Here is an 18,958-nt window from a genome sequence, read left to right as displayed (position 1 = left end):
TGCAGCAGGGTGATGGTTCATAAGCGCTTCGCGAAACTTTCTGCATGTCTACGCATCTGGTCAAGCATTCGGATACCGGATGCTTGTCGGCAGGCTGGTCAGGTGCGGAGGCTGGGGGATGCAGGCGGCGCCCTATCGTACAGTAGTAACAGTACTGTGGTATCCAGCAGGGATGGTGGACGCGTGCGTGCAGGCAGGGGGTGGCGGAAAGCGAACTATGAGCGCATTCCACCTATCATGCTGGAGCGACGTGCTGACACGGCATTTGGATGGCGTGGTTCCAGATTAGAAATCTGTGATTACAGGACCTTTGCGGTTCGCTTGTAAGCTGTCGCAGAGACAAGTAGGTACACTACTTTTGCAGGATACCACATCTAGGGTCCGGTAGATCACTTGGGAAAACTTGGCCTGTGCGATGGGCGATGGACGGGAGGTATGACGTGGGCTTGGACAGGACAGCTGAGCATCACAACCACTGCATCTCCACCATTCGCGTGGGGCGATGGCAAGCGCATCAGATACACCAGACACATCAGATCGTTTTTCTTTTCTTTTCTTTTCGCCGTCTCTCCCAAGTTGCCGCCTTCTTGCCGTCTCGAGTCTGTCAAGGTGTGACAGGACATACGACTAGGTACCCGCTGACTGGACAACGAGCTAAGGAACTTCCTGGTCGCGGCGGAACGTGCTTTTAGGTGCGCCTACATCATCCCGCGCGCCCCAAGCTCAGCGCTATCAATCTCGCCGAGACAACGATTTTCAGCGGGATCGTGCTCCAAACAACACCTTCCCACGGTGTTTGTTCCTCGAGACACCATGGCCGACCAGCGCCTCGATGAGGGCCGCCCGCGAGTAGCGTCCACAACGTCGACAACCACCATGTCTGGCCCTCATGCCACGACCACGACCACGACCAGCTCTTCAGCTGGGCCAGGGGCAACCGTGACTTATCATGGGCCCAACTCCACTACTATCACCCACCCAACCACCACGACTACTACCCAGATACCCCAATCACCATCTCACGTGCCCCAAACACCGCCTCAGATCCCACAAACACCACCTCAGATCCCACAAACACAACCTCAGATCCCACAAACACAACCTCGGACCCCCCAAACGCAGGCCCATACACCTCCCCCACAGGTGCCGGCGCCCACGGCTGCACCCATCACCAGGACGCGCACGGGTTCTATCCGCTTACGGAGACCTTCTTCAGGGCAGGATATCGCTCTTGCACAACCTGCACCGGCTGCGCACCTGTTGCAGTCAATACCACAAGCACAGCCAATGCCAGTGACGCTGCAACCTCAGCCAGCGACAGACAACAGCTGGGTGGGACAGGGCAATCGCAGGAGAAGCAGCTCTGAGCCCCACCGTCCATCTGTGGCAGTGCTGGAAGCGGAGCACGCGTTAAGGCACCATCCTACAGCCACCACCCCACTGCAGCCACTGTATGAGAACCCATCGCAGACAGGAGCCAATGTCAGCGCAGGACCGCTGTCCTCTCGAGGTGGCAGCAAGAGGAGGCCCGGCATGAATAGGATGACCTCGGCCATCAACATTCGTCGTAGAGACCACCAGCGCAAGGATCACCAGATCGACAACGACATGGTTGACATGCTTGATGTCATCGGTAAGTACACTTATCGCTTCGGTGGTATGTATGCTGACTCGGTTCCACAGATCCCGAGGTATCTGCCTTAACCACTCTGAATAACGTTCAGAACTCGCTCTTCCTGCCCAATCTGCCATGGCTTTACAATCGCCAGCCGACGTACGACCTGATGCAGTCAGCATCAGAATCATCCGACGAAGAGATGGGCACAGTGCCAGCGTGTGCAGCAAGTCGCGACGATAGGTTAGCCAACATGACACAACCAGGAGAACACGAACAGGCGTCTCGTGGCGAGCTTCAGAGAACCGACACCATCGATTCGACACTCTCGACACTCGAAGAAGGGCCGGGCCATCACTTTGCGGTCCTACCTCACGGAACCTCGCTTCCCGGGTGGACTGACGAGGAGAAGGATGCTTTGGACGATCACGTGCGCCATCTGCTCCACTCACGCCGAGCCAAGTTCAAGCGGTCTATGCGCGGTTTCGGCCGCTACTGTCGCAACCCCCTCGGTCTCATTGTCACCCTCTACTTCTTCTTGATCACCTTCTGGGGAGCTGCCTGGGTTCTCTTTCTCATTGGTTGGATTTCTGTTGGTGGCCGACAGGCGTACTTTGTCGAGATCTGCGATCAGGTCTTGACGGCCCTTTTCTGCGTTGTTGGTATCACCATGTTCCCATTCCGACTATACGACACGTACCACATGTCCTTCGTTGCCTATTTTGCCCACAGGACCTGGCGCTTGCGAAAAGAGCGTGGATTGAAGGACTTGAAAGACCACAACGAGCTGCCCGCTATGCCTCCTCAGTCCACTCCATATGACACAGCAGAGGAGATTGAAGAGGAAGTGCGTATCGAGGCACCGGTTCTCAATGACGAAGAGCAGAAAAAGCTAGAGTACCATCAGGGCAAGCTGGCCAAGTCGCACACCTTCTACCGACCGCACGAAACGTACACTCACCACGCCTTCTCCATCCGCCTCCTGATCACCATCGTCGTCCTACTGGACTGCCACTCCATGTTCCAAATCGCTCTTGGTGGCACAACATGGGGCATCTATTACAAAGTTCGACCGAAGGCCCTCACAGCTGTCATCCTTGCGTGTAGTCTTACATGCAACATCATTTCTGGCATCATCATTGGTATTGGTGACAAGCGCAGTCGCAAGACACTAGTGGTGGAGCAAATGATGCGACAAGGTCTTACAGAAGAGGCGCTGAAGAAGTTGAGGAAAGAACGTGGGCTCAAGGCTAGGGGCCTGCCCACCAAAGAAAAGAAGCAGCAGATGCAGCGAGAGATTGGCGAGAAGAAGAAGAACCCTCTGGACACTATACTGCACCGGGGTTAAAGACATCGTCAAAGTCCTCAAACAAGATAGTAATAATAATAACGTTTACCGTCATGTTTCAGCTATTCAGGTGGCTTGATACTTGAGCCATGCTCAATCTCCAGTTGGTCCAAAAAGTTGACGTTCCGGACGAGACGCGTCTGACCCAGAAACGGAAACAGATTCGTCTAGATGAAGTGTCAGACCGTCAGCATGAACATGGTGTTCACTCTCCATTGTCCCCAGGGAACACAACGTGCATCGAGCTGGGGTACGATCAGGGTTTCAGTGGTGATGCCAGTAACTGTGGTCTCAGTAATGGTAGGAGCATTGAAAGAATCCATCCAAATCTAACATACAGCAACGAAGTCCCTCAGCCTGCCACAAGTCAACAGCAATACCAAAATCGCTAAAACACATAAAACTGATCCTTTTTATATCCAAGCCCCCCCAAGATACCCCCTGCCTTCCGATCCCCAACAAGCGCCTTCTCCATAGCCGGCGGCCCACACACAAACACCTTTCCATCTCTCCCCGACGCCGGCTGCGCAACCTCTTCTAGTAGTTGCTTCGTCACGCGGCCCTTGCGCGACGACGATCCAGCAGCAGGTTGACTCACAGCGTAAACCACCCTGAACCTCACCGGGAAGTCTCGCTGAAGCTCATCAAACTCTTTCCTCAGCAGAACATCTTCGTCGGTGTTGGCGGCGTAAACAAGCGCGATGATCGTCTCATCCTGGGGTTCTTCGAAATCCCTCTCGCAAGCTGGTAACCCGGGGTGATGCCCGAACCGCCTGCGATCAGCGTGACATGCAGTGCCGCGTTGGCCTTGCACGTGTACCCTGGCAGTGCGGCGGCGAAGAGCAGCGTGTCGCCCGGCTGTAGGGAGTGTAGGTGTGTGCTTTGCTTGCCGTTGGGGTACTGTTTGACGAGGAGCTCGAGTTTGCCTGGCTCGTCGCTTGCCGAGACGGGTGTGTAGGGGCGCGCGACGGGGAGCAAGCGGCCTTTTGGCCATGATGCGGTGAGTACGGCTGCTTTCGAGCGGTCAGTCACTGGCAAAACGGACTGATTTTACCGGTAGGGTCTGGGCACAAACATGTCAATGGTAGTCCGCTGACGTTTGTGGGGTTTGGGAGTTTGAATCGTAGGAGTTTGGTGTTGTGGTTCACTTGCTCGCTGCTCTCAAGTGGTAGCGATACCATCGCCGGTCCACGGCTAAATACTCTTGCTGCAGCTGGTGATTCGGACTCGGCGTGGATGGTTCGTGTGAAAGCATAGCTTGCGCCGCCGATTGCAAGACCACCTAAGACTGTGGTAGGTTGGACATAACGCAGAGGTGTGGCCAGCATCTTCGATATAATATGCGTTAAGATAAAATGGTCTGTGTGATATTTCGTAGATCAGAATGTTGAGTGGTTAAGCATCCAAAGATTCGTTGCATAGATTCCGAAAGCATTGCAGAGGATATGAGAGCATTCATATATCCTGGCCCCGAACATAGAATATCCGCGCTCGTGAATTCCCCTCGCCGTGGGTGCGAATACCTTGTTGATCCTTTCACAGGCTTCTACAGAGATCGGAGCCGGGTTCCTGAAATACACATACCAGATTGGCTCAGCGGTCGGTACATCCAACTTTCCGACGCAAGCCAGAGGTTACAACCTAGTTAGATGTCCATGGTACTTTCGGGTACGGGGAGATTCATACTCTCGCGGAAAACCTCGTAGGACTTGTTTTGCGCTAATGCTTCTTATTTTTACTTAGAAAATTAGTAGCTTTCAATGCCCTGATACGCTGTTGCGAGAGACCCATGTGTTGAGCGTTGCAACAATATGTGTGCCTCTGCACAACTTCATTTCCTTGAATTACGCAGCGGATTCCGTTTTGCAGGTTACGAACGTGTCCCGACCATTTTTGTCAACCGAACCAAACAAAGAGGACGCTGAATATTTCACATTGCTTGAACCGATAAGACTGTTCCAGTACAAACCCACACACTGTGCAGGCTCTGCGCATACTCATTATGTTCCAACATCATCCCGTTGTCTCAATTTCCAGACTCCCACTACGCACAGGTCTCAAGTATGTGTAATATTCCTCCCTGCCGTCAACCCAGAACAAACAAGTCCAAAGCTTCATTTCTACTCAACACACCGCTCTCCAACATGGGTATCCTGAGGCTAGTCCCATCAGAAGGTATACTAGCCAAGAATGCATCTTCATCTAGCAAGCTTGGCACAATTTCAGGCGCCACCTTTTCGTCAAGCCAGACATCCACAAACCCTCAGACTCAGGATCAAACGCTGCAAGATCACCGCCAGTCCTGGCACGACGCTCGTTGTCGAAACTCATCATCACCAAAACCCTTCATCGCAACCCTTGAACCCATCGACACCTCGCCGGAGGAGCGAGTGCGAAGTATTCTCTGCCAAAAGGTTCTCATGCTCGCCGCCAAGCTATTTCCAGAAGCCGGCTCTTCGGACGAGCTGCAGGTTGAGTATGTGGGCGACGGCTCGTACCATCAAGTTCTTGGATTCTCAGTACCACGACTGAAGATTGTAGACTGTAATGCGGAAGATGAAGGCCGATTTGTGATCGAACGAGACAAGTACGTCATCCGGATACCGCGAGACAGTACAGGAATGCTGCGCGATATTGCCGTTCTCGCAGGCCTGCAAGGGCGACTTCAGATACCGATTCCACGCGTGATTTCTTTCGACGTGAGTATAAATAACATTCTAGGTGCACGGTATACGCTAGAGACTCGTTTGAGGGGTCGTTCACTAGAGGATCTGGTCAGGGATGACAGCTCCAATGAGCAGAGCGAATCTGCTTTGCAGCAAGTCGTCCAGCTAGTTGAGAGTCTGACCGAGTTTACTGCGCCGTATGCTGGTTCGATTGCCGAAGGCTTTAGCGACGCTGCCGAGAAGGGTCTTTGCTCGAGCCGTGTACCGATCAAGCCTTTCCATTTCCCATTCAACGCATCGTCTCTTACATCGCTGCCCGACCAAACACCGTTGACGTTTATGCTCGCATTGATCGATCTCTGGCTGGAATATGAACGGGAATTCTACCCATACGAGAACAACTTTGCCCCATGGAGTAAGAACAAGGCCATCATACACTCACTGCAGCGTCGTGATCTGCTGGGTCATAAGTTCCATCTCTCGCATGGCGATTTGGCACCTCGCAATATATTGGCCGAAATCTCGAATGAGTCTTCGATTGAGATAACCGGCGTCGTCGACTGGGATTTTGCCTGCTTTGCGCCGAAGTTCTGTGCGTACAAAGCCCCCCTGGACTTGTGGAGTGATGGCGAGGACAATGCCATTGAGGTTTGTACTTCAGATCTGATCGATGGTTTCAAGAAGACCGCATCGGCAGAGTATGTCAGGTATGCGTTCTCGATGGAGGCGAGAATCGGACGGAAGATTTGGGACACTGTTCGCTCAGGGATGTTGGGAGACGAAAAACGCTGGTATGCCTTGCAAAATATCTGGGACTGGGAGCGGCTTCACCCTGAAGACAATATGAGCATATTTTGATCCAGCGTTCTGTGGCGGACACTCGCTTGGTGATTATGACATGCGCAAACACAGATGTTTGTGCACACTAAGAAATTAATACTTTCCGGAGTGCACCACTTTGCCGCTCCATGTTCAACCTAAAAGCGCCAGCTTCCATCGATTTCTCGCAAGCTTGCACTGGATCTGGTCTTTGAACTAAGACGTCTCGCACCGCATCATTGGAGGTCGAAGAAGTGCGATCAAAGGACATAGTGACATTGTAAGTGCAGCTGTGGGGACGGAAGAGTGTGAGTTCAAAGGAGAGTTTTAGCACACCAAACACTCACTGAAAATGCAATCCTCTTCTGATCTTCTATCTCGCAATATTCAAGGGCGCTCCGCCCGCTGCGGCCCAGCTCTCTTCACTGTAAACCGTTCACCAATGACAACCCACTGGGCGACAGTGAACGCAAAGCGCATTGCGTTCGCATCTTTGTGCTTGAATGCCTTTTCGACAAGGCCTTGGACCTTGTTCCATGCAATGAAGCCGAGTTGTTCAACACGGTCTTCTGTGAGCAATTCGGCAAGCAGCCTTTGCAGAGGACCATCCTCTGGGTACGTCGTAGGCGCAGAGTACGGCTATTTTACGTTAGCTAATCTGTTGCATCTATTCTACAGAAGATCGGGTCAACCTACATGCTTCTTTCTCTTGTACAATTCATCCGTGATGAAGGGCTTACTTGCTTCTCGCAAAATCCATTTCTCAACAAACCTTTTCTCTTTTGAGTCCCATCTGATCTTCACGCTCGGTGGCAGTCCATTGACATACTCAGTCAGATGATGATCGAGAAATGGCGTCCGGGCTTCTATAGAATGCGCCATCTCTGTCCTGTCACCCAGACAGGACAAGAAGATGTTGGAGAGATGCCCTTTCTGCCAAACATACAGTGCTGAATGGAGCGGGTGCCACTTTTCCATTATCACATCCTTAACGCGGCCGTCAACCGAGTTTGCAATAGTGAGTTGTGGGTCGCATGCACCATAGCAGTTGGTCCAGTCAGCGAACAGGCTATCGGCCGAGAATGCTGCCATCGAAGACACTGTAGTGATGTTGTTAAGCATGCGCCGAGGTAACGATGGGCCGCGATTGGCACCATTTGCACCAATAGACTCGTAGTATGCACTGGCCTCCTCGTCGGTTTTAACGCATAGTATCTTCCGTGCATCCTCTGAAAGTGGGTTTGTTGGATACGCAAGATCTGGTTCACGGAGGTAGTCGGGCAGGTACATCGGATACCCACCAAACTGCTCATCTGCTCCTTCGCCAGTCAAGACGACCTTGAACCCAAGCTCTTGCGGCACCTCGGACAGTGCATACTTCCCAACATAATTAAGGTCAGGATTGTGGTGCTCGCAATGCCAGGTGGCATCTTCAAAGCGGGCTGCAAGCTCCGCTTCATTCATATGTTTCTTGTAGTATTTGACACCGAGGTGATCGGCAGTCCTGTTTGCAATTGCAGATTCATCAAAGCCGCTGTCTTCGTCAAAGGCAATACTGAAGCAACTCACGCGCTCGGTTTCTTTGTCGTTGCCCATGCGCTCGCCCTGCTCTTTCACCAGATGAGTGACCATGCCAGCAATGACTGAGGAGTCAATACCACCACTTAGATAAACACCCACTGGCACATCGGCCCGGAGGCGCACACGAATTGCCTCGAGCATCTGTTCTCTGACGCCTTCGATCATCTCTTGGTCCGATCGTGGCTCTTTCAAAGTCTAGGACGGGTTACTCTTTCGTTTTGCCTTAGGGAGATGAGCTTTTTACCTTCAAGGGGTACTCGATATCCCAATAAGGCCGTGACTCGAGGTTGTCAAAGGACTGACAGGTGATGTAATGGCCTGGGCGGACCTGGAATGGTTAGTGCCACCATACATCCTCACACTGCCAATTCTTTACTTTTCTGACGCCCTTAAAGATAGTGCGAGCATCATGGTTCCATCCTGCCTCTTTCAAACTTGCGACGTCCCATTCTGGTTTCCATCCGAGCGGCAAGAAAGCCTTAGCCTCAGCAGCGACCAAAAGCTTGTCATCGACAAAGGTGTAAAACAGTGGCTTGATTCCATAGCGGTCTCTTGCTGCAATGAACAGCCGGGTGCGTGCATCGTAGACACATAGTGCAAACTCTCCACGAAGCTTGCTCAGGAAAGACAGCCCATAGTACTTGTACAGGGCGATCACAATTTCACAATCGCTGCGACTTTTGAACTTGTAGTCCGTCTTCTCAATCAAGGATGCACGTAGAGCCTCGTGGTCGTAGAGCTCGCCATTCACGACTGCATGAACGTTGTTATCCTCGTCGTGGAATGGCTGAGCACCATCTGGGGACAGATCATTGATTGCTAGCCTGACGTGACCGAAAGCTTATCGAGCGTCAGCAAATGCTTGCAAAGGGGATTGACGATGTTGCAAGTTTTGAGGGGGTTGCAAGGACAGAGTACCAACTTTGTTGTCAGGACTGATCCACTGGCCCCTCGAATCGGGACCACGATGCTTGATCAGCTCAAGGCTATTGTCCAGCTGCTTCGCCAATGTCTTTGGGTCATTGAGACAGTTGGCTGCGTGCCCTTGGGCGCGATCAAGGCTGATGATGCAGCTGATGCCACACATAATGGTCAGGTATTGGTTAAAGCAGCTGTACTCCTTCAGGATTCACCCTGCGGTGTATGATTGAAGATATTGAGGCCTTTGTCCCATCACTACGCGTGACGTATTCGTTATGATAAGGATGATAAGGAATCCGCTTATGCGGTTCCGTCCTAGCGTTTATTTTAGCCGCAGGGGCTTCGCTGGTCTCGATGTAATTCTTATTTCTTATCATGATCATGCTTCTTGTGATCACTGATACCTCAAAGCCCAAAACATTACTAAGAGGAATTATCGCCGCTGTTGATAGTGCGATTGTGATGGAGAAATACTTGACTAAGACTACCCTTACGTTCGCGAACGACAAAAGTATTCCCCGGCGACATTTTACGGATCCAAAAGCTATCGTACCCATTCATGCTCCATGCATGAATGTACAGCATCGTCTTTCACTACAGATAGTATTTGACAAAAAATGAGTTGATGGCAGACAGGAGCAGCACAATTTCGGTGTAGACCTTCTCCCTATACCTGAATAAGACTCCAGTGTCACTCGAGCTTCAAGTTGCTTATAGTCCACTGCACCTTGAGCTCCCAAAGTAAAATAAAACAGCGCATCGCACTCACTGCGGATTATTAGCAAAGCAGAGATAGCAACTGCCCAAGCAGGACACATGTTACTTCTAATGTATGTTCCAAGCACAAACGGCATTGACTGCAAAAGACAATGAAGCAACCTCTGCCTACACCTGTTGACATGCGAGCAGCATTCGTAATCAGTAAAATCTCGAAAGTGTATCCAAGGAAGCTAGTTTCTTCCCCTGACAACTCACTTTCCGGTCATATCGTCTTTGTAACTGCCCGAACCAATTTTCTATGAAGTTGCGGATGCCTGGCACAACAGAGAAGAGGTGACCCCTCCCTATTCCTATCCTTATTGATACTGTCATAGTCAGTGATGTTAGATTGCTCACAACCTGCTACCCTCAAGTATGAGGAGAAACACTGGCTTGCGCCGGATCTGGCATTCAGTCTCTCATGGCGCAAATTGAACCTTATTTATCATTATATCTGCAAAGCGATTTTGTAGTGGCTTCAGAAGGTCGCACGAATGCGAGGCACTGTTGACGTAGTTACGTAGATTTGGCAAGAATCTATGGAAGAACTCTGACTGTATCGGTACTTTCTCACTTGCACTTTCTGTCGTGTTTGTATACCGCCTTAAAGCACAGAGGAAGCGTTTCTCGGTCTTCACAATCGCAGGTTTACAGCGCCTAGTAGCTTCGTGATGGGCAAGTCGGTGAGTGAGGATACGCTAACTGAGACAAGATGGCAGCAAAGTGCAGGTTCTGCAAGACTTCAAAGAATGGCTATGTAGAAAGCAGTAAGATTGAGATGTGATGCTTCGGTACTATGAAATCATATCTGTTCGAAGTGGAGAGGGTACTGGTATCCTCAATCAATGCGGTTGGATATCCTTTCACACCAGTTGAACGCCCTGTAAATGCCTCGATCCCATGCCCTGTTCGTCTCCAAAGAAAATCGTAGCCCCATCATCTTGCTCCGAGTGGCGTACCATTCCAAAGCGATCCGTGGGTTCTGTTCTAGCCCGAGTGCAACGCACTTGTTCCAGGCCAAGTTGTTTGTCCAAAAGGCGGTTCTACGCAAATTCGAAACGCTCGTTGCAATGAGACATTTCGCGGAAGCAATGAGGGCAGAGGTTGATTCCTTGTGCAGTCAAAGCTGTGGTAGCTCCGTGGAGAGTTTCGCGAATGGACTGGGTGGGGGCGGTCGAGGCAGGGGTAGGTGCCGACGATGGGCCTGCAGGGGTGGATGACATGGAGTCTACAATGACCGTTAGTATGAGATCTGGGGAAGTAGTAGTCTGCATGAGGCTTACCCTTGAAGGAAGGCATAGTGTAGTAGTTAGTGACGGAAGATGGAAGTTTGAGAGTTTGTGGAAGACGTGATGGGTTGAGATCTCAGATACTGTGGAGTGACTAGATGCTAGATGCGCAGATGTCCTACTTATACAGATTCTCGCCTCCCTTCCCTCCTATGGTACAACCAAAGTGTCACACTCTGCGATAAACCTTCGCAAAAGAACTCATTCCGATTTCTTCCTAGCTTTGATCGAACGACATGACGATGATGGTGGAATGTCGGTGGCGCCGTTGCCTTCCATACCAAGTGGAGTGATGCTAACGTGTGTGTCCCACTTTTACCCGCAAGTGCACAAGGATTTTCAGGGCCGAAACTTCCATTGCTGCTAGAAATCCGCCGGTGTTCTCGATAGTTTTTCCATCTTATCAAGATCAAGTCAAGCTCTGTAGGCCAAAAATTCTCGCTGCTCCTCAACAGGTTTGGTATTGAGCAACCGTTTGCGGCTAATATAGGCGTTTTCAGCCTCCATCCTCGAGTGCGGCTGATGAGGCTGACGTTGTGCCGATCGCACACTAGAAAGCCGCTTTGCTTGACAGGTATTCATGCACCGCAACAAGATCCGTGTACAACACGACATTGATTCTGGATCGCCTACGTGTGCTTGCGGTGGCTGCATACCGGTACTGCCAGCTCCAGATCTTGGTCTCCATTGAATCCTTGATGCATGCATGCTCTGTGGTTTTCCGATTGATGTATGTTCACATGTCTCATCTCGTGCGCATCAAGCGGTGAGCGACCTGGAGTTTTCTCAACCTCGCCATGGACTTCAAAGTGCTTTCATTCTACATTGACCATGACAATACTTTCGGCGTTCTGAGTTGATTTCAAGCGCCTGCGGATGCGGCTGCAAGCAGCGCCATCTCTTCGGAACGCGCAATTGTTTCAATTCAGCAGTCCCAATCTAGAATAACTATGCGATGGAACGCTACATCATATGCGGCAGACGTGGCTCTGACAGTCTCCTGCTTCATCTCTGTTTCGTCCGCAGTTGCTGTTACCAAGTGGATTTTCTCCTGCCCTCGTGGCGGCATCTGCAGTTCCCAGAAGACATCGATCTTCTTCAAACTGCTAAACCATACAAGGACCTCCAGCCAGGTCCTCTACAGAGTGACATTGGCTGGCATATGCGAGTACAGTTATAGTTATCGGACATGGGTCGAGTTCGTGTGCAAGATGTCCAGCCATGTGTGAGGGAACGGTTGTTTGCCGCCGATGTCCTTATTCGAGCTATAAGGTAGGAGCCTCGCTTCAGTATGGATTGATTTGCAATTAAACAATACGCCAAGCAGCTTGAATGGTATGTTGGCTTTACACATGGCCCCTTGGCCAAGTGCAATAGTTTAGCCTTGGAAAACATGTGTAGATATGGTTACGAAGTTCGGCTGCGAGGGATAGGAATGGCGAATGCTTCTGGATCTGTCGCACCCTATTCGTGACCCAAAACATCACCGTTCGTAACCGCACTTACATCTCCAGATCTCGCCGTGGAAACTGTATGACATCGAGAGAATCATCCACAGTTGAACGATCTTTCATCACGGATTACTTCGCTCAGATTGCAGTATATATTGCTGCAGCTTTGTGAGAGCTTCAGCACAAGATGCGAGAACATCCATGAAGAAATATCTGTGGTGAGGTGTGATGCAGTATTATGGCGGTAGGGAATATAGTGTATGTAGTAAGTTGAACGTTCATTCGCACAAAAGCGTTGTCGTCGCCGTTTTGGAAACGATCGTTTTATGGAGTGAGGTGTTTGTGCTTTAAAGCGAGCTGGTTAGGTCAACAGTCGATCATCGATCGCACCGTTGATGCAAACCGTTCCGCCACGTATCACAAAACCAGAGAAGAGAGGACCCTGGGCTTTTGTATAAGCGTGGAAAGAGAATGAAGGTGGGGCATGGCGATCGTGCCCCTCCTCCCACGACTGCCCCGCGTAACTGCCCAGGACGTCATTGCGGATTGACACGGAAACAACCAACTCCCAGGTATCCACAGAATTGTACTTCACATCTTTACGAATAACATTAATCACGAGATGGCGCTACCAGACCATTCCCAAGGACCCGGCTGCGACACCTCAGCTACAGGCATGTATCGAGCTTCGCCTGCCAAGTTGATGGTATATGGGAACGGTTAGTTCTCCATGTGGTATGCAGTCAAAATTACTGCTCATTAGCTTTAGGTACTACAAGTCAATTGAAAGATGTGATAGAACAACTGGGATGTACGAAGGCATTTGTCGTTACTGGGCGATCACTCTACGAGAAGACACCCGTAATTAAGAACGTCGAAAGCCAGTTGGGTTACATGCATGGAGGAACCTTCTACAAGATCGGGCAACACGCGTTAGTTTGCTCAGTCAGGCTTCGACGATATGAAGCTGACCGCTTCTAGACCCATCCAACTAATTCGAGAAGCAACTGCCATGATGTCGAAATCAAGCTGCGATATACTCGTTGCTGTGGGAGGCGGCTCCCCAATTGATTCGGCAAAAGCTATTGCCCATAATATCCACAAAGAGACTGGAAGGTGGATACCCACCATTGCTGTGCCGACAACTCTCAGTGTTGCGGAGACAACCCAGAACGCTGGATACACTACTGATGAGGGGCATAAGATAGCAGTGAGCGATCCTGAGCAAGTACCGAAAGGTAGACACCCGAAATCTACATCCTTTGAGACGGCTGCTAATCTTGGTCCCCACTTAAGCTGTTATCTACGATGGTGAAAACGCTGTGCATACGCCGATGAACCTGTGGCTGAGCACAGGAGTAAGTGGCACTGATATCCTTGACGACAAAGCTAATCTTGACATAGATGCGAGCGCTGGACCATGCCGTCGAACTCATGTACCATCCCCTCGCGTCCGAGGTGCCAACAAAGCGGCTGTGCCTCGAAGCCATCAAAGACCTATTCACGTATCTTCCACAATCGAAAGCCAACCCTGACAATTCGGAGGTCCGTACGAAGCTTTTTCTCGCATGTTACGCTTCCCTCTTTCCGTTCTTGTTCAGCGGTGGTGTGGGCCTCAGCCACAGCATAGGCCATGCGATTGGAGCCACCTACGCCATTCCGCACGGCATTACAAGCTGTCTGAGTCTCGCACCAGTCGTGCGTTTGAAGGCGAACAATCCCAGCGAAGCAAAGCAGATTGCCCGAATCTTGCCCTATATCAACAAGCAAAGTACGGGCGATAGCAGCAAGGATGCACGGGTGGTCGCGGACTCAATTGCTGAACTGGTTGAGCAACTAGGTCTCAAGACTACATTGACGGCTGTATGTTTTGCTTAGTTGTTAACGATCGATAGAACTGACATAACACAGTACAATGTGCCCACTGGCAAAGATGAAGAGGACGCTATCGCAGCTCGAGCTCTGCACGGCAACAAGGACCACAAAGACTTCACTAACTGTAAGACGCCCACAATAAATTGTGTCTGCATTTCGCGACTAACATATGACTCTCAGTGAAACTGATCATCCAGAGCCTGTACTGATAACCTCTTGGATCATGTTAGGCAGGGTCATGCACGACTAACATGCGTGCAAGAAAACGCGAAGTTGAACGCGGTGTCACATGGCCGATTTGTGCGGATATTTTCTGCAGCCTGGAAAACATGCCCTTATCCGCAGCCGTTGTCTTCATCCGACCTAATAAACAGCCAATCACACTCACATGCCGGTGCGTTTCCGTGCGTTGTGCGCTTAATTACTTATCCAGGCCGAGTGTCGACCCTTTTCCGATTCACAGAACTCCACCGGCGCCGGCACGGCAAGTGTGTCGGATGTCGGGGGTCCAGATGTAGTTAGCGCCGTAATGCAACTGTTCGGTAGCTTGTATGGGGAGCTCCAGATCGCGAAACAAAAGGATGGAATCGCCCATGGCCGCGTTGCGTCCCCAAACACCCTGTTTGCAGTTTATCGTGGAGCTAAAGCTTGAAACTGCAGCCCGGAATCTCGAATCTTCAGCAGGCAAACGCATCACAAGACATTCGACCAGTACAAAGCTGCACACCGGTAACCTTTAGCCATCGGTCATTGCAGCTTCCAATCTTTGAGATGCAACGCACATTCCACTTCGCGGGCCGCCGGAATGGCAAGGTCATGCGATTCTTCTCCACGACAGCAGCACGACCTGCCATCAACAAGATATTTCCATCTGCGCAAGAAGCCATCAAGGACCTAAAGTCTGATTCCACATTATTGGTTGGTGGCTTTGGCTTCTCCGGTGTACCGAATACATTGATCAATGAGCTACGCGATCGTTCCGACATCCAAAACCTTACAGTCGTCAGTAACAATGCAGGCATGCCGGGCGTCGGTCTTGGCCAGCTTCTGGAAACAAAACAAATTGGCACCATGGTCGCAAGTTATATCGGAGACAACAAGGTCTTCGAACAGATGTACTTGAAGGGACAGCTGAGCCTTGAGTTGACCCCCCAAGGTACCATTGCAGAGAAGTGCGCTGCTGGCGCCGCAGGTGTACCAGCTTTCTACACACCGGCAGCATACGGCACAATAGGTATGCAAGACCATAATCTTCACAGCCCGCAAGTCAACTTACGGTCTCAGTGCAAACCGGCGAGCTCCCCGTCCGCTACAACACGGACGGTACCATTGCCAAAATGGCCCCACCCAAAGAAACTCGCGAATTCAACGGCAAATCCTACGTCCTGGAAGAAGCCATCTTTGGCGACTACGCCTTCGTCAAGGTCGCCAAAGCCGACCGCCTCGGTAACTGCCAGTTCCGCAAAGCGCAAAATAACTTCAACGAAGCCATGGGCAAAAACGCGAAGATCACCATCGTCGAAGCCGATGAGATTGTCGAGGACGGACAAATCGCGCCAGAGGATATCCACCTTCAGGGTATCTATGTTAAGAGGGTTATCAAGAGTACCGAGGGCAAGCAGATCGAGAGGACCGTGTTCTACAAAAGCCCCGAGGAGCAGAAGAAAGCTATCTCCGAGGGCAGTTCAGAGGCGAGCCAGAAGCGCGAGCGCATCATCAAGCGCGCAGCGCAGGAGCTCAAGGACGGCATGTACGTCAACCTCGGTATCGGCATGCCTCTTGCTGCGCCGGCATTCCTCCCCGAGGGCACGGAGATCATCCTCGAGTCTGAGAACGGTATCTTGGGTATGGGCCGCTACCCGAAGCCTGGTGAGGAAGACCCGGATCTCATCAACGCTGGAAAGGAGACTGTCACGCTCAACAGCGGTGCGTCCACGTTCGGCAGCCACGAGAGCTTTGGCATGATCAGGTCTGGAAGGATTGATGTTGCTATGCTGGGTGCCATGCAGGTCAACCAGTACGGAGGTATGTATACTAACTTTTCGACTTCATGAAGTAACGCAACAGCTGACATTCTCCAGATCTTGCGAACTTTATGCTCCCCGGTAAGGTCAAGGGCATCGGCGGCGCCATGGACCTCGTCGCAAACCCCACCCAAACAAAGGTCATTGTCACAATGGAACACGTCGACAAGAAGGGTAACCCCAAGATCCTCAACCAGTGCACATTCCCCCTTACCGGGCCTAAGTGCGTCTCGACCATCATCACCGATCTTGCGGTGTTTGACGTTGATAGAGTGGAGGGCTTGACACTTAGGGAATATGCCAAGGGCGTCACGGTTGATGAGATCAAGGCGAAGACTGAGGCGCCGTTCAAGGTTGCCGAGGATATCAAGGAGATGAACATTTGAAGTGGTTTAAAAAAGTACAGCATCTTGTATCATGGATAGCATTGGCGTTCCGGTTTATGTAGACTAACAGTCTCTTCGGCATTTCGTAGCCACTGAAGTAGCATCCCATATTTGATCACCCCACGATAAACATCCCTCAAAACTAACTGACACTGCCATCGGTCAGCTTTCGATAACGTCTCGTATGTTTATCGAAGGCATGCTTGTATCGTCTAGAGGTAGACATCCCTGAGGCTATCGATGAGCAAGTCGACGGCGGCAGTGGTGTACTTGATAATGGGAGCCGCAGTCATCCAGAAAACGGCAGCTGGAATCATACCGATGGCGTTCACAAAGGCGGGATGCTGTGGATAGACGATGAGTTGCTTCTGAGTATCATCTGCTTCTGAGTGCACAATGGCCCCATCCTTTTTGGAAGTAGCCTCTGGGGCAGTTTGTGATGATGTGTGTGCCTGATGAGGTTCGTCTACCCTAGCGATGTTGCCTTGGGCCTCTTCTGTGTCTTCGGTAGCCTGAACTAATACTATGCCTTCCAAGTCAGCTGGAGCAGATGTCGTAGGCAATGCACTCGGGTAGACAGTATTTAGCGATACATGTCGCAGCTCTGTCTGCTCCGTTGAACATGGTTGGTCCTCAGCATCGGTAGCAATTCCAGCTACCGCTGCGATCTCTTGTTGCAGAGCAGTGTTTCGACGACGCTTGGAAGGAGAGTTCTCGGCTCCCTTGTGCTGCTTGAAATAGCTTAGCGTCCTGGTGAACGGTGTCTCAAGAACGTTCTGGTTGGCAACGAGCTGGATGTGGTTTTGATCTGGAGCCTGCGCAGTAGGTTCTGGGGTGCTTGGGACTAACAGAATCGATCCGTTACGATTCCTGGGCGATGCGGCAGCAGGGTTAATGTGCGTTTTGAGATTAGGTGCGGCGGTTTGTAAGTCCTGATTGACATTGTCAGTCTATGCAAACAGGCAGAGCGATTGGTCTGACTAGGATTTGCTTACTGTCACCTCTTTTGTCTCGGCTGCATCATCTGTGGCGTCATTATCTTCGTTGTCGGCGTCTGACCCCTCATGGATAGACTGTTGCTGTACAGTCGTAGTTGTGCGGTGGTGCGGTACACCATGACCAGAAACAAAGATGCCTGACTCTTGTTCGTGTGTGGCACGCTCTTGCTCGACGCGTTCATCATCCAGCACCTTTTCCATAGAGAGGCGCATTAGGTTCAACTGCTTGATTTCTTCGGGTATCGGCTGAAAATCTGAGTCGTTGCGGCCAAGATCCTGTGGACGTGCTGGAGGAGCACGCTTACCAGGTAGATTCATGATGTCTTCGATGGTATCGCGTTCCTTGGGTATAGCTGGTTTGGTACGCTCCTTCTCTTGCCGCCTGGCCTTTGTGTACTTCGCATTCAATGCGCGGCATTCACTGTACCTCAGTCTATCTTTATCATCATGCGTTGGAATGCTGTCTTGCAGCCAAAGATTGGAGTTGGAGTTGGAAACGCTTTGTGATGCATGGTCTCCAGGCATGTTCACTGCGTCTCTGCCCGTAGCGTTCTCAACGCCGTCACTCAACTCCATGCTGTCGTCCTCGTCCTCGTATCCAGCGTCAGTAGCTTCATGACCAGCAAGACCATAATCTTCATCTACTGTAACCCTGTCAATAGTGCTGCTAGTACGGTCTGTGTTCGCACATGACTGCTCGCTCGGCTCAAGTCGGCTTGGAGTTAATAAAGGAGAGCTGTCGCCCACATCGCGCAAAACCTTGCTGAGAGCACGGCAGTCGGCAGGTGAAAACGTGGATGGCTCAGAGCCTCGGTGCGATGGTGAGTGTGGCCGGTTGTCGTTGCCGTGCGACTGAAGGCTGGCTTCTGGCGATAGTGTGTGAAGTGGATGTGAAGACATGGCAGTAGTGGAACCTGTAACGGTTCCGATAACGCGGCCTGCTGCGGGCGTAGCAAGTAATGAGTGGGCTGGTTGGCTCAGCCTGGCCATGGTGGTAGTTTATAACAGTTGAGGAGGTGTTGGAGGGCAGGTGGAACGGAAGTAAGTAGGCGCGAACGTGCTCAGACCTGGCGTACCGGGAAGCAAGCAAGCAACAAACAAACAAATAGCGCGATTTCAGAGACCTTCAGCTTATAAAGCCAAACAACGAAATGTAGACGCGAAAAAAAAGGTGAAAGTGAACAGTATAATTGCGACATCAGGTATCATTTACTTCACCGCAGCCA

General features: G+C 51.1%; 8 protein-coding genes across 8 annotated transcripts, besides 1 other annotated feature; 4 read left to right on the top strand and 4 right to left on the bottom strand.

Moving 5' to 3' along the window:
- Positions 1-813: 813 nt before the first annotated feature.
- EKO05_0001997 (uncharacterized protein) lies at positions 814-2,963 on the top strand (the record flags this gene model as incomplete). The annotated part of the gene is made up of 2 exons (XM_038942201.1): positions 814-1,633; positions 1,684-2,963. 2 exons carry the CDS (start codon positions 814-816, stop codon positions 2,961-2,963), a joined length of 2,100 nt encoding a protein of 699 aa, XP_038795458.1.
- A 388-nt stretch (positions 2,964-3,351) lies between these two features.
- EKO05_0001996 (Cytochrome-b5 reductase) lies at positions 3,352-4,291 on the bottom strand (the record flags this gene model as incomplete). Its single annotated transcript, XM_038942198.2, has 3 exons — positions 3,352-3,736; positions 3,784-3,976; positions 4,039-4,291. 3 exons carry the CDS (start codon positions 4,289-4,291, stop codon positions 3,352-3,354), a joined length of 831 nt encoding a protein of 276 aa, XP_038795457.2.
- An 816-nt stretch (positions 4,292-5,107) lies between these two features.
- Positions 5,108-6,487, top strand: EKO05_0001995 (uncharacterized protein; the record flags this gene model as incomplete). Its single annotated transcript, XM_038946833.1, has 1 exon — positions 5,108-6,487. One exon carries the CDS (start codon positions 5,108-5,110, stop codon positions 6,485-6,487), a length of 1,380 nt encoding a protein of 459 aa, XP_038795456.1.
- A 348-nt stretch (positions 6,488-6,835) lies between these two features.
- EKO05_0001994 (Asparagine synthase (glutamine-hydrolyzing)) lies at positions 6,836-9,116 on the bottom strand (the record flags this gene model as incomplete). The annotated part of the gene is made up of 5 exons (XM_038942373.1): positions 6,836-7,087; positions 7,145-8,224; positions 8,274-8,357; positions 8,406-8,869; positions 8,948-9,116. 5 exons carry the CDS (start codon positions 9,114-9,116, stop codon positions 6,836-6,838), a joined length of 2,049 nt encoding a protein of 682 aa, XP_038795455.1.
- Positions 9,117-10,752: 1,636 nt separating this feature from the next.
- On the bottom strand, positions 10,753-11,008 carry EKO05_0001993 (uncharacterized protein; the record flags this gene model as incomplete). The annotated part of the gene is made up of 2 exons (XM_059635815.1): positions 10,753-10,937; positions 10,993-11,008. The coding sequence occupies 2 exons, from the start codon at positions 11,006-11,008 to the stop codon at positions 10,753-10,755; spliced, it is 201 nt and encodes a 66-aa protein (XP_059491798.1).
- A 2,063-nt stretch (positions 11,009-13,071) lies between these two features.
- EKO05_0001992 (uncharacterized protein) lies at positions 13,072-14,533 on the top strand (the record flags this gene model as incomplete). Its single annotated transcript, XM_038942277.1, has 7 exons — positions 13,072-13,168; positions 13,219-13,381; positions 13,431-13,687; positions 13,746-13,807; positions 13,854-14,312; positions 14,361-14,448; positions 14,505-14,533. The coding sequence occupies 7 exons, from the start codon at positions 13,072-13,074 to the stop codon at positions 14,531-14,533; spliced, it is 1,155 nt and encodes a 384-aa protein (XP_038795454.1).
- A 562-nt stretch (positions 14,534-15,095) lies between these two features.
- On the top strand, positions 15,096-16,734 carry EKO05_0001991 (3-oxoacid CoA-transferase; the record flags this gene model as incomplete). The annotated part of the gene is made up of 3 exons (XM_038942333.1): positions 15,096-15,558; positions 15,609-16,349; positions 16,406-16,734. 3 exons carry the CDS (start codon positions 15,096-15,098, stop codon positions 16,732-16,734), a joined length of 1,533 nt encoding a protein of 510 aa, XP_038795453.1.
- A 212-nt stretch (positions 16,735-16,946) lies between these two features.
- On the bottom strand, positions 16,947-18,722 carry EKO05_0001990 (uncharacterized protein; the record flags this gene model as incomplete). The annotated part of the gene is made up of 2 exons (XM_038942343.1): positions 16,947-17,666; positions 17,730-18,722. The coding sequence occupies 2 exons, from the start codon at positions 18,720-18,722 to the stop codon at positions 16,947-16,949; spliced, it is 1,713 nt and encodes a 570-aa protein (XP_038795452.1).
- A 90-nt stretch (positions 18,723-18,812) lies between these two features.
- Positions 18,813-18,837: a tandem repeat.
- Positions 18,838-18,958: the final 121 nt, after the last annotated feature.

The sequence above is a fragment of the Ascochyta rabiei genome, chromosome 3 (genome assembly GCF_004011695.2).
Source record: "Ascochyta rabiei chromosome 3, complete sequence".
NCBI classification, from domain to species: domain Eukaryota; kingdom Fungi; phylum Ascomycota; class Dothideomycetes; order Pleosporales; family Didymellaceae; genus Ascochyta; species Ascochyta rabiei.
Note: the sequence above shows the minus strand (reverse complement) of the source record. Positions and strands in the feature narration are given on the sequence as shown.